The following is an 18191-nucleotide window of genomic DNA, read 5'->3' on the forward strand; positions in this document are numbered from 1 at the left end:
AAATACACCTAAATGTCATTTACAGACCTTTTTTTATTTTGTGCGAGCATTTACCCACTTACTGCGGGAAAATGTATTGAAATTAAAGGGACTACTACTTTATTTACAGCTATCGGAGTTTACCCACCTATGTTTTTACCAGTACGTCACCTCTCATCAGCACTGAATATCTTTTTTGTCACTACCTAGCACTTTTTTTATGACATAATTCAATAATCTATACATACAGAATGTGCTTACCAGCGGTTAAGAGCATTGGACCTGTAAATGAAAGGTCACTGGTTCGAATCCCTGCGCCAACTCGGTGAACAATCTGTTCATGTGCCCTTGAGCACGACACTTATCCCTAGTTGCTCTGGATAAGAACGTCTGCTTAAAATGTAGAATACCCGGCTGTGTGTGTACGTACATGCATTGCATATAAAAATGCAAGCCATGGTCTCCCCACATTTTGTACGTCATCTTTCAGCAATGATTAAGGAAAGTGAACCTGTAGAGACTGTAGGAATGAGGCTTCCTTCACATGATCTCATGGTCTGGTAGAAAAGTGCTTATGTCATTGTTACTCAGCTGGCGCTGCACTCCCGGCTCCTACAGAGTATACATCTGCATCTCAAAGACCTGCTCCACCACACAGCACACTCAGGCGAACATGTCACACACACAGAGACACACACACACACACACACACACACACACACACACGCCTTAGAGGTCAGCAGTGTATTTGTTCATTGTATTTTTATTCACTCTCACTTGGGTGTCAATCAAATGGTGTTAAGATACAGTAAGTTTAAAAAAAATCATTCTTCAATCCAAACCATCATCCGTTTTCGGGGATACATTTTCTTCTTTCAACACAGTGGAAAAACTAGGCATGTACAGTGCTGTATTTTAAATGAAGTAAGCGGTTATGTTTTTGTTTTACACTATTGAGTCCGTTTTGCTGAGTACTTCAATCCAAACGTGCCTGCTTCCAATTTTTTAAATGTTATACCCAGATAGCGGTTTTGATTGAATAGGGTTGACTTCCCCCTGCCTGCACAAAGGCCTACTCCCCCCCCCTCTTCTGCTCCTCCAAAACCACACCTCAGAGTAAAGTCTCCACGCACATCAGAGGGCAGAGGGCTGCTTTATTGCCGGGTTACTCATTCACTTTCATCAGATTAAAATGGTCAGCTGCATCCTCTGCTTTTAGGAGGGTGAAGAAGTGGCATGTTGTGTATATAAAACCCATGTCATATACTTAAACTTGAATGTATTTGAGGTGAGCTTGAAATAGCTTTAAGTTTTCACTTTTAGGACTTTTTTTGGGGGTCAGGTTGAATTTGCAACCATGATTGCACTTTTGATTTCATGTAGACTACCAGGCAATTGTAAAAGTGTGATACTTTTGGATACACTATAGAGTGTATCCAAAAGTATGTGGACACCCCTTCAAATGAGACGATTTGGCTATTTCAGCCACACCCGTTGCTAACACTAACTGTTTGTCGGAAGCTTATAGAAATGGGTTTCCATGGCCGAGCAGCCGCACACAAGCCTAAGATCACCATGCGCAATGCCAAGCATCGGTTGAAGTGGTGTAAAGCTCACCGACATTGGACTCTGGAGCAGTGGAAATGCGTTCTCTGGAGTGATGAATCACTCTTCACTAATCAGTCATCAGTGCCCTGACCTCACTAATACTCTTGTAGCTGAATGGAAGCAAGTCCCCGGAGCAATGTTCCAACATCTAGTGGAAAGCCTTCCCAAAAGAGTGGAGGCTGTTATAGCAGCAAAGTGGGGATCAACTCCATATTAATGCCAATGATTTTGGAATGAGATGTTCGACGAGCAGGTGTCCACATACGTTTGGTCATGTAATGTACAAACAAAAACAGAACTACATGTCAGTATGAACACACTTTCTAATGGCATGGCAATATCATTTCAAACTTAAAAGGATAGTTCACCCAAATTACTAAATTACATATTGGTTTCCTTACCCTGTAAGCAGTCTATGGAAAAGGTATGGACAAGTTCTGTGTAACTATGTTGGTAGAGCTGGTTGATAGAGCATGCTGCTTGCAGCGCCAGGGTGGTGGGTTAGATTCCTATGAGGGACCAGTATGAAAAAAAATATTTAAAAGTATGAAGTCGCTCTGGATAAGAGCGTCTGTAAAATGTAAAAAAGTGTATGACAGCAATCCATGCTTTGGTTTAGTTTCACTGGCACTGTTTCCACATGCTAACGTGTTAGAATTTGTGGCACAAATCCCATTCAAGTCATGGGACTGATATTATCCTCACAATCAATTTCAGATACTTTTGGATGATTTGGACTTGATGTGTGAAAAATGCTAATATCGGTACCATGACTTGTATGGGATTTATGCCACAAGTGCTAAAACGGTGACAGGAAAACTAAACCAAAGCATGGCTGGCTGTCATACCTTGTCCATAGACTGGAAAGCAATGTGTAATTTTCTGTAATATGGGTGAACTATCCCTTTAACTTTAGGCCAACAAGTATAATGCATTATGATGCCATGGGCATGTATAATCCTATAATTTTTTGGGGAAGCCTTATAGTTAGACAGTGTAAGGGCTCATACTGTACATGCTTATAATAAGAAATAAAGTGTCACCAACTTATTTTTTTAACCTACAGCCACTCTCAACTGATTGTAAGTTGCTCTGGATAAGAGTGTCTGATAAATGACTAAAAATGTAAATAAAAACGTGTAAATCTCTTGTAGCTGACGTGTTCAGGTGTCCTGTCCTGTCTCCCCAGCCCAAGCCCACCAGGGGACGGATGCGTATCCACTGCCTGGAGAATGTGGACAAGGCCCTGCAGTTCCTCAAGGAGCAGAGGGTCCACCTGGAAAACATGGGCTCGCATGACATCGTTGACGGCAACCACCGCCTCACCCTGGGCCTCATCTGGACCATCATTCTCAGGTTCCAGGTAAGAGAGTCTTCAATCCAAAACGCATGAAACGTATGTCTGGTGGGGAGAAATGATTTGCTAGAAATGCTGTTCTAGGTTTTCAATTGGGTGATGGATAAGTCTTTGCAACATATATAACGGACAGCGCAACTAAACCCGAGGGCCTCCCCCAAAGCACTGCTCCTGTTGAAAACCATTGAATTGCTGTGTTTTTTTATGCATCAATTTGTCTGGTTTGAACTCTCACTTAGCCAGTGTTCTATTATTATCCTGGAGACCCCCTGTGTACAGCAGGGTCTCGATTATCTGAATCAGGTATGTTATTATTGGTATGTGAGCAACAAACCCAGTTGCTCTCCATGAGGAGAGTTGGCCAGTATGCGGATTTCATTCCAACAGAGTGTCGAAAGCTTATTTACTGTAAGGCCTCATCCTTTATAACAGTGATCTAATACTAACTTGTCCTCAGCACACATATTACACAGTCAATTATTTACATAAAGATTATGTTATGCCACGAATAAGATATGTAGGCAATGTATGAGAGCACACCACTTGGCATGGCAACTGCTTGGCATCAGACCGCAAGGCGCTACAGCGGGTAGTGCGTAAAGCCCAGGACCAATATACCAGGCAGTGTCAGAGGAAGTCAAAGACTCCAGTCATCCAAGTCATAGACTGTTCTCTCCGGAAAGTGGTACCGGAGTGCCAAGTCTGGGACCAAAAAGGCTCCTGAACAGCTTCTATCCCCAAGCCATCAGACTGCTGAAATGGCTACCCGGACTATTTGCATTGACTCCCTTTTTTTGTTTGTTGCACTGACTCTCTTGCACTGGCTCTATGCACATTCACTGGACTCTACCCACACACACATACTCACACATACTACACTGACACTCTCAACATACACATACACACACTACATACATTCACACTGTTTCCCACTCTTCCCACACGCTACCACTGCTCTGTTTATTATCTACCCTGATCGCCTCGTCACTTTTACCCCTACCCACATTTACATATTAACTCAATCCCCTCAACTACCTTGTATCCCCAGCACATTGACTCGGTACCAGTACTCCTTGTATATAGCCGTGTAATTGTTATTTTAATGTATTACTATTATTTACTTTTTTTAAATCACATTTTCTTACCTTTTTAACTGCATTGTTGGAAAAGGGCTCGTAAATAGGCATTTTACAGTAAAGTCTACAACTCTTATAGTCAGCGCATGTGCCAAATAAAATGTTTGATTTGAGACTGTTCACAGGTGCTGTTGTATCATTGTCTGTGTGACAGATCCAGGACATCAGCGTTGAGACTGACGGAGACAACAAGGAGAAGAGATCAGCCAAGGACGCCCTGCTCCTCTGGTGCCAGATGAAGACTGCTGGGTGAGTGATTGACTTGCTTTCAGACACGTTTCTTCGAGATTTGAAATACTTCGACTTGGGTCATCTACATTACCGCTCTCAGTTCCACCGCTTGACTTAAACAATCCTCCTTAAGATATATGCATTTATTTAGACAGCAACACCATTGTGACTTTTTCATTTACTTTCAGAACAAGTCAGTAAAGAAATTCCAGACGAAGATCCACATCTTGAATTATATAGAAATTGCTTAGGGAATGAATTTGAACATTGAACACACAGTCATATCTGTTGTTCTCTGTTTTGTTCTTTATAGCTATCCAAACGTGAACATTCACAACTTCAGCACCAGTTGGCGAGACGGCATGGCATTCAATGCCCTCATCCATAAGCACAGGTAACAAGAGTCTGTTTGGATCAACTATCCTTCATGTCCTTGTGGGTCACATTTTACAACGCTACTAATATATTTCAGATCATTTTTCTCATGTAATTCAGACCAATTATCCTTTGTGATTTATGTCACAGTCTGTAATGACCCTATATACAGTGCCTTGCGAAAGTATTCGGCCCCCTTGAACCTTGCGACCTTTTGCCACATTTCAGGCTTCAAACATAAATATATAAAACTGTATTTTTTTGTGAAGAATCAATAACAAGTGGGACACAATCATGAAGTGGAACGACATTTATTGGATATTTCAAACTTTTTTAACAAATCAAAAACTGAAAAATTGGGCGTGCAAAATTATTCAGCCCCCTTAAGTTAATACTTTGTAGCGCCACCTTTTGCTGCGATTACAGCTGTAAGTCGCTTGGGGTATGTCTCTATCAGTTTTGCACATCGAGAGACTGAAATGTTTTCCCATTCCTCCTTGCAAAACAGCTCGAGCTCAGTGAGGTTGGATGGAGAGCATTTGAACAGCAGTTTTCAATTCTTTCCACAGATTCTCGATTGGATTCAGGTCTGGACTTTGACTTGGCCATTCTAACACCTGGATATGTTTATTTTTTAACCATTCCATTGTAGATTTTGCTTTATGTTTTGGATCATTGTCTTGTTGGAAGACAAATCTCCGTCCCAGTCTCAGGTCTTTTGCAGACTCCATCAGGTTTTCTTCCAGAATGGTCCTTTATTTGGCTCCATCCATCTTCCCATCAATTTTAACCATCTTCCCTGTCTGTCCCTGCTGAAGAAAAGCAGGCCCACCATGATGCTGCCACCACCATGTTTGACAGTGGGGATGGTGTGTTCAGCTGTGTTGCTTTTACGCCAAACATAACGTTTTGCATTGTTGCCAAAAAGTTCAATTTTGGTTTCATCTGACCAGAGCACCTTCTTCCACATGTTTGGTGTGTCTCCCAGGTGGCTTGTGGCAAACTTTAAACTACACTTTTTATGGATATCTTTAAGAAATGGCTTTCTTCTTGCCACTCTTCCATAAAGGCCAGATTTGTGCAATATACAACTGATTGTTGTCCTATGGACAGAGTCTCCCACCTCAGCTGTAGATCTCTGCAGTTCATCCAGAGTGATCATGGGCCTCTTGGCTGCATCTCTGATCAGTCTTCTCCTTGTATGAGCTGAAAGTTTAGAGGGACGGCCAGGTCTTGGTAGATTTGCAGTGGTCTGATACTCCTTCCATTTCAATATTATGCTCCTTGGGATGTTTAAAGCTTGGGAAATCTTTTTGTATCCAAATCCGGCTTTAAACTTCTTCACAACAGTATCTCGGACCTGCCTGGTGTGTTCCTTGTTCTTCATGATGCTCTCTGCGCTTTTAACGGACCTCTGAGACTATCACAGTGCAGGTGCATTTATACGGAGACTTGATTACACACAGGTGGATTGTATTTATCATCATTAGTCATTTAGGTCAACATTGGATCATTCAGAGATCCTCACTGAACTTCTGGAGAGAGTTTGCTGCACTGAAAGTAAAGGGGCTGAATAATTTTGCACGCCCAATTTTTCAGTTTTTGATTTGTTAAAAAAGTTTGAAATATCCAATAAATGTCGTTCCACTTCATGATTGTGTCCCACTTGTTGTTGATTCTTCACAAAAAAATACAGTTTTATATCTTTATGTTTGAAGCCTGAAATGTGGCAAAAGGTCGCAAAGTTCAAGGGGGCCGAATACTTTCGCAAGGCACTGTATATATATATATTTTATCCCACCTCCAGCCCCCCTCATTTGTGATGATTTATTTTCTTATTTACAAAAGAGTAATGTTCAAATAACTACTTTTTGGTGTCTTTGGGATTTATTGATGCATTACTGTACGTCAGTTGGTATAATTGTGTTGAATCTTTGAGATATTGGAACATAACTAACATTTCAACAGGTAAATTACATCTGGGTATTTACCTTGTGATTATTTGGTGGTATACTGTGTGACTGGTGATGTTGTATGATGCTTTGTCTCGTGTAAAGGCCAGACCTGATTGACTTTGACAAGCTGAAAAAGTCTAATGCCCACCACAACCTGCAGAATGCCTTCAATTTGGCTGAGCAGCATCTGGGGCTTACCAAGCTCCTGGACCCAGAGGGTGAGTACTGAACTATGCTCTTCTATGTAGTAGAGGAGTGCATATAGAAAATAGCTAAATCTGGTGCAACGCATAATTTCTCAGTGTACAGTCGTGGTCAAAAGTTTTGAGAATGACACAAATATTAATTTTCACAAAGTCTGCTGCCTCAGTTTGTATGATGGCAATTTGCATATACTCCAGAATATTATGAAGAGTGATCAGATGAATTGCAAAGTCCCTCTTTGCCATGCAAATGAACTGAATCCCCCCAAAAACATTTCCACTGCATTTCAGCCATGCCACAAAAGGACCAGCTGACAACATGTCAGTGATTCTCTCGTTAACACAGGTGTGAGTGTTGACGAGGACAAGGCTGGAGATCACTCTGTCATGCTGATTGAGTTTGAATAACAGACTGGAAGCTTCAAAAGGAGGGTGGTGCTTGGAATCATTGTTCTTCCTCTGTCAACCATGGTTACCTTCAAGGAAACACGTGCCATCATCATTGCTTTGCACAAAAAGGGCTTCACAGTCAAGGATATTGCTGCCAGTAAGATTGCACCTAAATCAACCACTTATTGGATCATCAAGAACTTCAAGGAGAGCGGTTCAATTGTTGTGAAGAAGGCTTCAGGGCGCCCAAGAAAGTCCAGCAAGCGCCAGGACGTCTCCTAAAGTTGATTCAGTTGAGGGGTCGGGGCACCACCAGTACAGAGCTTGCTCAGGTATGGCTGCAGGCAGGTGTGAGTGCATCTGCACGCACAGTGAGGCAAAGACTTTTGGAGGATGGCCTGGTGTCAAGAAGAGCAGCAAAGAAGCCACTTCTCTCCAGGAAAAACATCATGGACAGACTGATATTCTGCAAAAGGTACAGGGATTGGACTGCTGAGGACTGGGGTAAAGTCATTTTCTCTGATGAATCCCATTTTCGATTGTTTGGGGCATCCAGAAAAAAGCTTGTCCGGAGCGCTACCATCAGTCCTGTGTCATGCCAACAGTAAAGCATCTTGAGACCATTCATTTGTGGGGTTGCTTCTCAGCCAAGGGAGTGGGCTCACTCACAATTTTGCCTAAGAACACAGCCATGAAAAAATAATAGTACCAACACATCCTCTGAGAGCAACTTCTCCCAAACATCCAGGAACAGTTTGGTGACGAACAATGCCTTTTCCAGTATGATGGAGTACCTTGCCATAAGGCAAAAGTGATAACTAAGTGGCTCGGGGAACAAAACATAAATATTTTGGGTCCATGGCCAGGAAACCCCCCAGACCTTAATCCTATTGAGAACTTGTGGTCAATCCTCAAGAGGCGGGTGGACAAACAAAAATCCACAAATTCTGACAAACTCCAAGCATTGATTTTGCAAGAATCTGCTGCCATCAGTCAGGATGTGGCCCAGAAGTTAATTGACAGCATGCCAGGGCGGATTGCAGAGGTCTTGAAAAATACCAAATATTGACTCTTTGCATCAACTAAATGTAATTGTTAATCAAAGCCTTTAACACTTATGAAATGCTTGTAATTATACTTCAGTATTCCATAGTAACATCTGACAAAAATATCTAAAGACACTGAGGCAGCAAATTTTGTGGAAATTAATATTTGTGTCGTTCGCAAAACATTTGGCTACGACTATACTGTTACTTATGTTTTTGTTATCCAAATAAACGTAATATCAAATTTATTTTATTTATATAGCCCTTCGTACATCAGCTGATATCTCAAAGTGCTGTACAGAAACCCAGCCTAAAACCCCAAACAGCAAGCAATGCAGGTGAAGAAGCACGGTGGCTAGGAAAAACTCCCTAGAAAGGCCAAAACCTAGGAAGAAACCTAGAGAGGAACCAGGCTATGTGGGGTGGCCAGTCCTCTTCTGGCTGTGCCGGGTGGAGATTATAACAAAACATGGTCAAGATGTTCAAATGTTCATAAATGACCAGCATGGTCGAATAATAATAAGGCAGAATAGTTGAAACTGGAGCAGCAGCACAGTCAGGTGGACTGGGGACAGCAAGGAGTCATCATGTCAGGTATTCCTGGGGCATGGTCCTAGGGCTCAGGTCCTCCGAGAGAGAGAAAGAAAGAGAGAATTAGAGAGAGCATATGTGGGATGGCCAGTCCTCTTCTGGCTGTGCCGGGTGGAGATTATAACAGAACATGGCCAAGATGTTCAAATGTTCATAAATGATCAGCATGGTCGAATAATAATAAGGCAGAACAGTTGAAACTGGAGCAGCAGCACAGCCAGGTGGACTGGGGACAGCAAGGAGTCATCATGTCAGGTAGTCCTGGGGCATGGTCCTAGGGCTCAGGTCCTCCGAGAGAGAGAAAGAGAGAAGGAGAGAATTAGAGAACGCACACTTAGATTCACACAGGACACCGAATAGGACAGGAGAAGTACTCCAGATATAACAAACTGACCCTAGCCCCCCGACACATAAACTACTGCAGCATAAATACTGGAGGCTGAGACAGGAGGGGTCAGGAGACACTGTGGCCCACTCCGAGGACACCCCCGGACAGGGCCAAACAGGAAGGATATAACCCCACCCACTTTGCCAAAGCACAGCCCCCACACCACTAGAGGGATATCTTCAACCACCAACTTACCATCCTGAGACAAGGCTGAGTATAGCCCACAAAGACCTCCGCCACGGCACAACTTAAGGGGGGGGGGGGGGGGCGCCAACCCAGACAGGATGACCACATCAGTGACTCAACCCACTCAGGTGACGCACCTCCTCCAGGGACGGCATGAGAGAGCCCCAGTAAAGCCAGTGACTCAGCCCCTGTAATAGGGTTAGAGGCAGAGAATCCCAGTGGAAAGAGGGGAACCGGCCAGGCAGAGACAGCAAGGGTGGTTCGTTGCTCCAGAGCCTTTCCGTTCACCCTCCCACTCCTGGGCCAGACTACACTCAATCATATGACCCACTGAAGAGATGAGTCTTCAGTAGAGACTTAAAGGTTGAGACCGAGTTTGCGTCTCTGACATGGGTAGGCAGACCGTTCCATAAAAATGGAGCTCTATAGGAGAAAGCCCTGCCTCCAGCTGTTTGCTTAAAAATTCTAGGGACAATTAGGAGGGCTGCGTCTTGTGACCGTAGCGTACGTGTAGGTATGTACGGCAGGACCAAATCAGAGAGATAGATAGGAGCAAGCCCATGTAATGCTTTGTAGGTTAGCAGTAAAACCTTGAAATCAGCCCTTGCTTTGACAGGAAGCCAGTGTAGAGAGGCTAGCACTGGAGTAATATGATCAAATTTTTTGGTTCTAGTCAGGATTCTAGCAGCCGTATTTAGCACTAACTGAAGTTTATTTAGTGCTTTATCCGGGTAGCCGGAAAGTAAAGCATTGCAGTAGTCTAACCTGGAAGTGACAAAAGCATGGATTCATTTTTCTGCATCATTTTTGGACAGAAAGTTCCTGATTTTTGCAATGTTACGTAGATGGAAAAAAGCTGTCCTTGAAATGGTCTTGATATGTTCTTCAAAAGAGAGATCAGGGTCCAGAGTAACGCCGAGGTCCTTCACAGTTTTATTTGAGACGACTGTACAACCATTAAGATTAATTGTCAGATTCAACAGAAGATCTCTTTGTTTCTTGGGACCTAGAACAAGCATCTCTGTTTTGTCCGAGTTTAAACGTAGAAAGTTTGCAGCCATCCACTTCCTTATGTCTGAAACACATTCTTCTAGCAAGGGCAATTTTGGGGCTTCACCATGTTTAATTGAAATGTACAGCTGTGTGTCATCCGCATAGCAGTGAAAGTTAACATTATGTTTTCGAATAACATCCCCAAGAGGTAAAATATATAGTGAAAACAATAGTGGTCCTAAAACGGAACCTTGAGGAACACCGAAATTTACAGTTGATTTGTCAGAGGACAGACCATTCACAGAGACAAACTGATAATAAAATAGTAAAAAACTTAACTGGAATGTTTAAAATACTCTAGGGGCCAGATTCTGGTCCAGTGATAGTGCTGCATACTCCAGACTACATATACCCCCTGGCGATGGGGATTTGAGCCATGTCTGCCACTTTCCACCTGCTTTACCTTCCCACTGCCCTGTCATACAAAATAATGAAATACAAAAGGAGATCTTCTTTTAATATTTTTGTCATGTTCCAAATCATTGTCACTATAACCTACAAATTGTATTAACCAATCAGAAATGTCATTTTTGCTTCACAGATATCAGTGTGGACCACCCCGATGAGAAGTCTGTCATCACATACGTGGTGACATACTACCACTACTTCTCCAAAATGAAGGCCCTGAAAGTCGAGGGGAAACGTATTGGGAAGGTGACTCAGCGTTTATTCTCAATTTATTATCTCAAATTCCATGTTTGTTTGTTGGGTTGTTGTCAACAAGTTGCCTCAGTTGTTCGGGGAAGAGTAAGAGCTTTTCAGATTTGGATTCAAATAGTATAAAAACTTTCAAGCTGTACTTGATTGAGGTCATAATGAAACCAATTGAATAGTACCAAAAGTGCAAACTGTCAATCTGGCACTTCAGGAAGGCCAAACTAAAAGATAGAAAACAAATACTCTTTGTTCCGCTAGGTACTGGACAATGCCATTGAGACAGAGAAGATGATTGAGAAGTACGAGTCTCTGGCCTCAGACCTGCTGGAGTGGATCGAGCAGACCATCATCATCCTCAACAATCGCAAGTTTGCCAACTCTTTAAACGGGGTGCAGCAGCAGCTTCAAGCCTTCAACACATATCGCACGGTTGAGAAACCCCCTATGTGAGTAACCCCCCGCCAGCACCCAATCCCAAATGATCCCCTATACCCCAATGCAACCCCTATGCACTTATGGAGATCCGACAAGATGGGCAATCTTCAGCTTTAAGACCATCTTAAGAATATTTGTAAATGTCTACAATATTTACTCAAGGTATAACATTGTCCAGTTACCTTGCCATTCCTTGACCCCTTTTTTGGTTACTGTTCCTGTGACATTCCCAGAACATCACAAATTCTTTGTTCCAAACTTCTGAACCAATATTTTTATGAAAAACTCATGTCACTACCTAAAGCAAAAAATGTCAAGTCCTAATGTTAATGAATGGCACAACATTCTGGGTGCACGCCTCTCTCCTGCTTGTAGTGGAATTTCCTTCAAAATGTTAGTTCTGCTATGTCCATGAATTGAAGCGATAAGGTATGCATGTTTAGTATGTAACGATGCAGAAATAACACGTGACTGTTGCATTCCAAAAACGCTTTGAAATAAGTGCGACCCTGCAAACATGGAAGTAATATGATGTGTTTAGACATTAGCCCTTTTATGCGCTGTCAAAATATCACTCCCCCAAAACCACTTACCTTTTTATCGATCAGGTTTACTGAGAAGGGCAACCTGGAGGTGCTTCTGTTTACCATCCAGAGCAAGATGAGGGCTAACAATCAGAAAGTCTACATGCCCAGGGAGGGCAAACTCATCTCTGACATTAACAAGGTGATGCCTGTAGTCTCTGATGAACGCTTTAGGGTGACGTTTCCCTAGGTACAGATTAAGGATCAGTTTCCCTTCCCCCAATCCTAACTTTTACCATTAGTGGAGAAAATGCTAAACTGACTCAAGATCAGGGTCTAGGGTCAAAGTTACCCTAAGCCTTGACCAATGTTTTGTCTTAGTGAAAAACTTGATGTTTCATTATCTCTCTCTCCTGTTTGTCTGTGTCAGGGTGTTTGGTAGTCTTTCTTTGGTGTGTGGTAGTATTATTATTAGTAAGTAGGCGTTTTACTATGGTATAATTATTACAATGGGAGTTATTCAGCCAACTCATACATTTTGCATCCGGACATAAAACTGTGAGATTATGAAAGCGTTTAATCCACCATTGGCATAGTGTGTATGTGTAAGGTACAAGACAGACTGGTGGGAAATGGTGGCAATTCAACATGTGGAATAGTCTAGAAATGAACAGAAAAATAACGTCCGATGTTCATGTTGGTCTGTCTTGTCCATATGACATACCGGAGTTAATATTGCGTGTTTGACTTTTGTCTATGGTAGACCTGGGAGAGACTGGAGAAGGCGGAGCATGAGCGGGAGCTGTCTCTGAGGACAGAGCTGATTCGACAGGAGAAACTGGAGCAGCTGGCTCGCCGCTTTGACCGCAAGGCTGCCATGAGGGAGACCTGGTTGAGTGAGAACCAGCGCCTTGTCTCACAGGTAAAAACAAACGCGTGCGCACAAATAGAAGAACACGCATGCATATGTATGCACATACTCACACAAACACTCAAAGTAGCCATGAGGGACAACTGGCTAAGTGAAATCCAAAGGCTTGTCGCACAGCCATAGACACACACACTCGTACAAAGAATAATTATAAAAAGCAATTGTGACGCTTTACCTCCTATTTACACAAAATACAGTACTTTACCACATCATTGTCAATACAAATGTTTCAGCCATTGTTTTCTCACAGTTTTGCACCACTTGGTGGACACAGATTCAGTGTAATACACTGGTATGGCAGCATCTCTGTGCACATTAAGATTAAGTGCTGCAGATGTAAACGATACATCTCATTTGCTTTCCTACTTTTGTCAAACTGAAATCAGGGCCAATCTGCAGTTGAAACAATAACAAAACGGACACCCCGCCTCTGTTTTGGCAATAACCTGAGGGATGGGCCGGGAAAATTTTACCACTCTCAAATTCATAGACAGAGCTATTGGATGCGTGGCTTGACCATCCATGATATCACAAATTATCGTTAATAAATCTTCTTCGGGATTGGTGGTGTCCCTTCCACGGGACGCTTGAGCTAACGTAGGCTAATGCGATTAGCATGAGGTTGTAAGTAACAAGAACATTTCTCAGGACATAGACATATCTGATATTGGCAGAAAGCTTCCATTCTTGTTAATCTAACTGCACTGTCCAATTTACAGTAGCTATTACAGTAAAATAATACAATGCTATTATTTGAGGAGAGTGCACAATTCTGAACATGAAACGTTATTAATAAATAAATTAGGCACATTTGGGCAGTCTTGATACAAAATCTTGAACAGAAATGCAATGGTTCATTGGATCAGTCTAAAACTTTGCAAATACACTGCTGCCATCTACTGGCCAACATCTAAATTGCACCTGGGCTGGAATAATACATAATGGCCTTTCTCTTGCATTTCAAAGATGATGTTACGAAAAAAGAACAAAAGAACGGTTGGTTTTTATCTTTAACCAGATCTATTGTGTTAAATTCTCCTACATTCCTTTCACATTTCCACAAATTTGTGTGTTTCCTTTCAAATGGTACCAAGAATATGCATATCCTTGCTTTAGGGACTGAGCTACAGGCAGTTAGATTTGGGTATGTCATTTTAGGGGAAAATTTAAAAAAAGGGGTGGATCCTTAACTACTTGTAACTCTCATCCCGTGAACGGAATCGTTGTCATCATCTGACACTAATTAGCATAACGCAACGGACATAAATATTACTAGAAAATATTCCTATTCATGAAAATCACAAGTGAAATATATTGAAACACAGCTTAGCCTTTTGTTAATCACCCTGTCATCTCAGATTTTCGAAATATGCTTTACAGCCAAAGCAAGACAAGCATTTGTGTAAGTTTATCGATAGCCTAGCATAGCATTATGTCCAGCTAGCAGCAGGTAAATTGGTCACGAAAATCAGAAAAGCAATCAAATTAAATCGTTTAGCTTTGATGAGCTTCGGATGTTTTCACTCACGAGACTCCCAGTTAGATAGCAAATGTTCCTTTTTTCCAAAAATATTATTTTTGTAGGCGAATTAGCTCCATAATATTGACAGAAACATCGCAAACGTTGTTTATAATCAATCCTCAAGGTGTTTTTCAAATATCTATTCGATAATATATCCACCGGGACAATTGGTTTTTCAATAGGGGCGAGAGGAAAAATGGCTACCTCCTATTTTACGCAAGAATCACTCTGAGAGCCATCAGGTGACCACTTGCGCTATGTAGCCGCTTACGCTTAATCTTCAACATAAAGGCATGAAACTACGTCACAATGCTGTAGACACCTTGGGGAATAGTAGAAAAAGTAATCTGGTTGATAGCCCATTCACTGCTCAATAGAGACGCATCGGAACGCAGAGCATTCAAAACATGAGTCACTTCCGGATTGGATTTTTCTCAGGCTTTCGCCTGCAATATCAGTTCTGTTATACTCACAGACAATATTTTTACAGTTTTGGAAACTTTAGAGTGTTTTCTATCCTAAGCTGTCAATTATATGCATCTTCTAGCATCTTGTCCTGACAAAATATCCCATTTACTTTGGGAACGTTATTTTTCCCAAAATGAAAATACTGCCCCCTAGTGAGGCTATACAGTGTTTGTTTACATTTACAATGTTTACAAACATTGGAGCAAAACAAGCTTATATTTGGGGTTCAGATGGGGTGTGACAGTTGAAATAATGTCACGAGGCATAAAATTGTTTTGTTTATAGTTTTTTTCTCTCCCCCTTTTTGTGATATCCAATTGGCAATCTCCCGTACGGACTCGGAAGAGGTGAAGGTTGAGAGCTGTGTGTCCTCCCCGAAACAAGACCCCGCCAAGCCGCACTGCTTCTTGACACAATGCTTGCTTAACCCGGAAGCCAGCTGCACCAATGTGTCGGAGGAAACATTGTGCATGCGCCTGGGCCGCCACAGGAGTGGGCCAATTGTGCGACACCTCATGAGTCTCCCAGTCGCGGCCGGCTGCGACACAGCCCGGTATCGAACCCAGATCTGTAGTGACGCAGACCACTGCACCACTCGAGAGGCCCCTCATGAGGCATTTCTAAGTTATATTCCTCAAGAATCAATGGATACATCAATGTATAAATCCAAAAATAGCAACTGCGGATTTCCCCTTTAAAGGAAGCATAGTATGTCATTGTCAAATTGTAAAGACGATAACTTTACAGAAATAGAGAGTATTTCTTCCTTGTATGCCAGTATGTTGCCAACCATACAATATAATACTGTTAGGATATACTGTATTTTATTGTATTTTAATGTAATAATCTTTAATCTATCTATCCATTCCCATCACTTCTATCTCGCAGGACAACTTTGGCTTTGACCTTCCAGCGGTGGACGCGGCCACCAAGAAGCATGAGGCCATCGAGACTGATATTACAGCTTACGAGGAGCGTGTGCAGGCCGTGGTGTCCGTCGCTAAGGAGCTGGAGGCAGAGAAATACCACGACATCAAACGAATCGCAGCACGCAAGGACAATGTGATCCGGCTGTGGGAGTACCTGCTGGAGCTTCTGAAGTCGAGGCGCCAGCGCCTGGAGATGAACTTGGGTCTGCAGAGGGTCTTCCAGGAGATGCTTTACATCATGGACTGGATGGACGAGATGAAGGTAAGAGAGGGAGAGAGGACGCTTCTGAAAATGTATCTGTTAAAACTGTGTTGGAAAGACCAAATGTATAATTGCACATTTAATTTTTTATTGTAACACAAATTGAATTGTTCAAAATGCATTCTACCTCATCTACCCTGCTTTCACTCTTACTCTTCAACCTCTTCATTCAAAGACTAAATCATGGACACTACTGATAGTTGTGGCTTGTTTGCGTGATGTATTGTTGTCTCAACCTTCTTGCCCTTTCTGCTATTGTCTGTGCCCAATAATGTTTGAAACTATGTTTTGTGCTGCTACCATGTTGTTGTCATGGGCGGCAGGGTAGCCTAGTGGTTAGAGCGTTGGACTAGTCAACCGGAAGGTTGCAAGTTCAAACCCCCGAGCTGCCCCTGAACAGGCACTGTTCCTAGGCTGTCATTGAAAATAATAATTTGTTCTTAACTGACTTGCCTAGTTAAATAAAGGTATAAAATGTTGCTACCATGCTGTGTTTTAATGTGTTGCTGCCTTGCTATGTTGTTGTTCTTTATTTAATGTCATGTTGTCTCTTGTCGTGATGTGTGTTTTGTCCTATATTTGTAATTTTTGTATTTTTAATCCTAGACCCCGCCCCCGCAGGAGGTCTTTTGGTAGGCCGTCATTGTAAATAAGAATTTGTTCTTAACTGTCTTGCCTAGTTAAATAAAGGTTAAATAAATGAAAATTCACTAACACGTGAACAATGTATTGGAAACAGGTCATTTCAAGTCAAACAATGTATTAATTTTGCGTGAAATTTCCGGTGGGTAATATTATTTGACACCCCCTAATGTCCCATCCCTCTTCTAAATAATAATTTTAACCAGTATCAATGGTGAAACTAATTGGCGTATGTCAGTCCAATGCTGAATAATTCCAAATCTGCACACCTGAACCTCGTCCTAGGCACTCCTGTAGATACAAGAGGATTGGGTTGGCACTGTAAGCACTGCATCATCTTGCCTTTCTGATTGGCTGGGTGGAATTCTCGCATATCGCTTCCACCTATCGAATCCTCTTAGGTTTACAGGAGTCACAAGGGAGTTGATGGTAGTTGTAATGAATACTCAGGGAGGAAAAGGTGTATATTCACACGCAGAGCGCGGCAGGTGTTTATTTCACCTTCACAGAAAGCAGTAAACGTGGTCGCAGGCAATGGTCATACACAGGCAGGCAATGGTCATACACAGGCAGGCAATGGTCATACACAGGCAGGCAATGGTCTTACACAGGTATGCAAACAGGCAGGTGAATCAAAACTAGGACTGAAGTCTATAACTGGTTCTCACAAACGAGCTAGGAAAAGGCTTAGTAGAGTCAAAACTAACAATACCCCACAAAGGCACAAACAGAATGAACTGATCTAAATAAGGAGCTGATGAGAACAGGTGAAATCAATTAACAAAAATGAAAGACAGGGCTACGTTCAAGAAAACAACGAAACAGAACACAAGGTTGACTAAGAAAAAAAAAATACAAAACCTTACAGTAGTGGTTGATTTGGATTGATTTTTACATTTCATCTAATTTATAAAAGTTTCAAAAAGTTTCCTCTCCTCACCTTGAAATAAATACTCCATATTGCGTTTCAAAGTGCACAAAAAGTAAACGATTCATATTGGCAACTGACGAACTAAGGCCAGTGTAATTGAAGGTGCCTGCCTGTATGTTGCTAACACACATGCCTGTATGTCATGCCTTTGTCTCTACCACACAGATGATGCTACTGTCCCAGGACTATGGGAAGCATCTGCTCGGAGTGGAGGATCTCTTGCAGAAACATGCCCTGGTGGAGGCTGACATCGGCATCCAGGCCGACCGAGTCAAAGCTGTCAACAACAATGCTCAGAAGTTTGCCATCGATGGCGATGGTGAAAATGACCTAAACATTCCAACTGCTATTATTCTAATTGTGAATCATATTGTTTGTATTATTAACTGATG

At 42.1% G+C, this 18191-nt stretch overlaps 1 protein-coding gene across 3 annotated transcripts in view; it reads left to right on the top strand.

Moving 5' to 3' along the window:
* The window catches only part of LOC110486056 (spectrin beta chain, non-erythrocytic 1), a 107603-nt gene that overhangs the window by 45153 nt on the left and 44259 nt on the right, over positions 1-18191 (top strand). For all 3 annotated transcript variants that reach the window (XM_036942363.1, XM_036942361.1, XM_036942362.1), the window contains 10 exons: positions 2777-2950; positions 4235-4329; positions 4625-4705; positions 6744-6859; positions 11040-11152; positions 11414-11601; positions 12199-12316; positions 12878-13036; positions 15924-16226; positions 17965-18118. In XM_036942363.1, coding sequence (XP_036798258.1) covers positions 2777-2950; positions 4235-4329; positions 4625-4705; positions 6744-6859; positions 11040-11152; positions 11414-11601; positions 12199-12316; positions 12878-13036; positions 15924-16226; positions 17965-18118 — 1501 coding nt within the window. The remainder of the gene's footprint in view (positions 1-2776; positions 2951-4234; positions 4330-4624; positions 4706-6743; positions 6860-11039; positions 11153-11413; positions 11602-12198; positions 12317-12877; positions 13037-15923; positions 16227-17964; positions 18119-18191) is intronic.

Source organism: Oncorhynchus mykiss, chromosome 13 (assembly GCF_013265735.2).
Source record: "Oncorhynchus mykiss isolate Arlee chromosome 13, USDA_OmykA_1.1, whole genome shotgun sequence".
In the NCBI taxonomy this organism is placed as follows: Eukaryota; Metazoa; Chordata; class Actinopteri; order Salmoniformes; family Salmonidae; genus Oncorhynchus; species Oncorhynchus mykiss.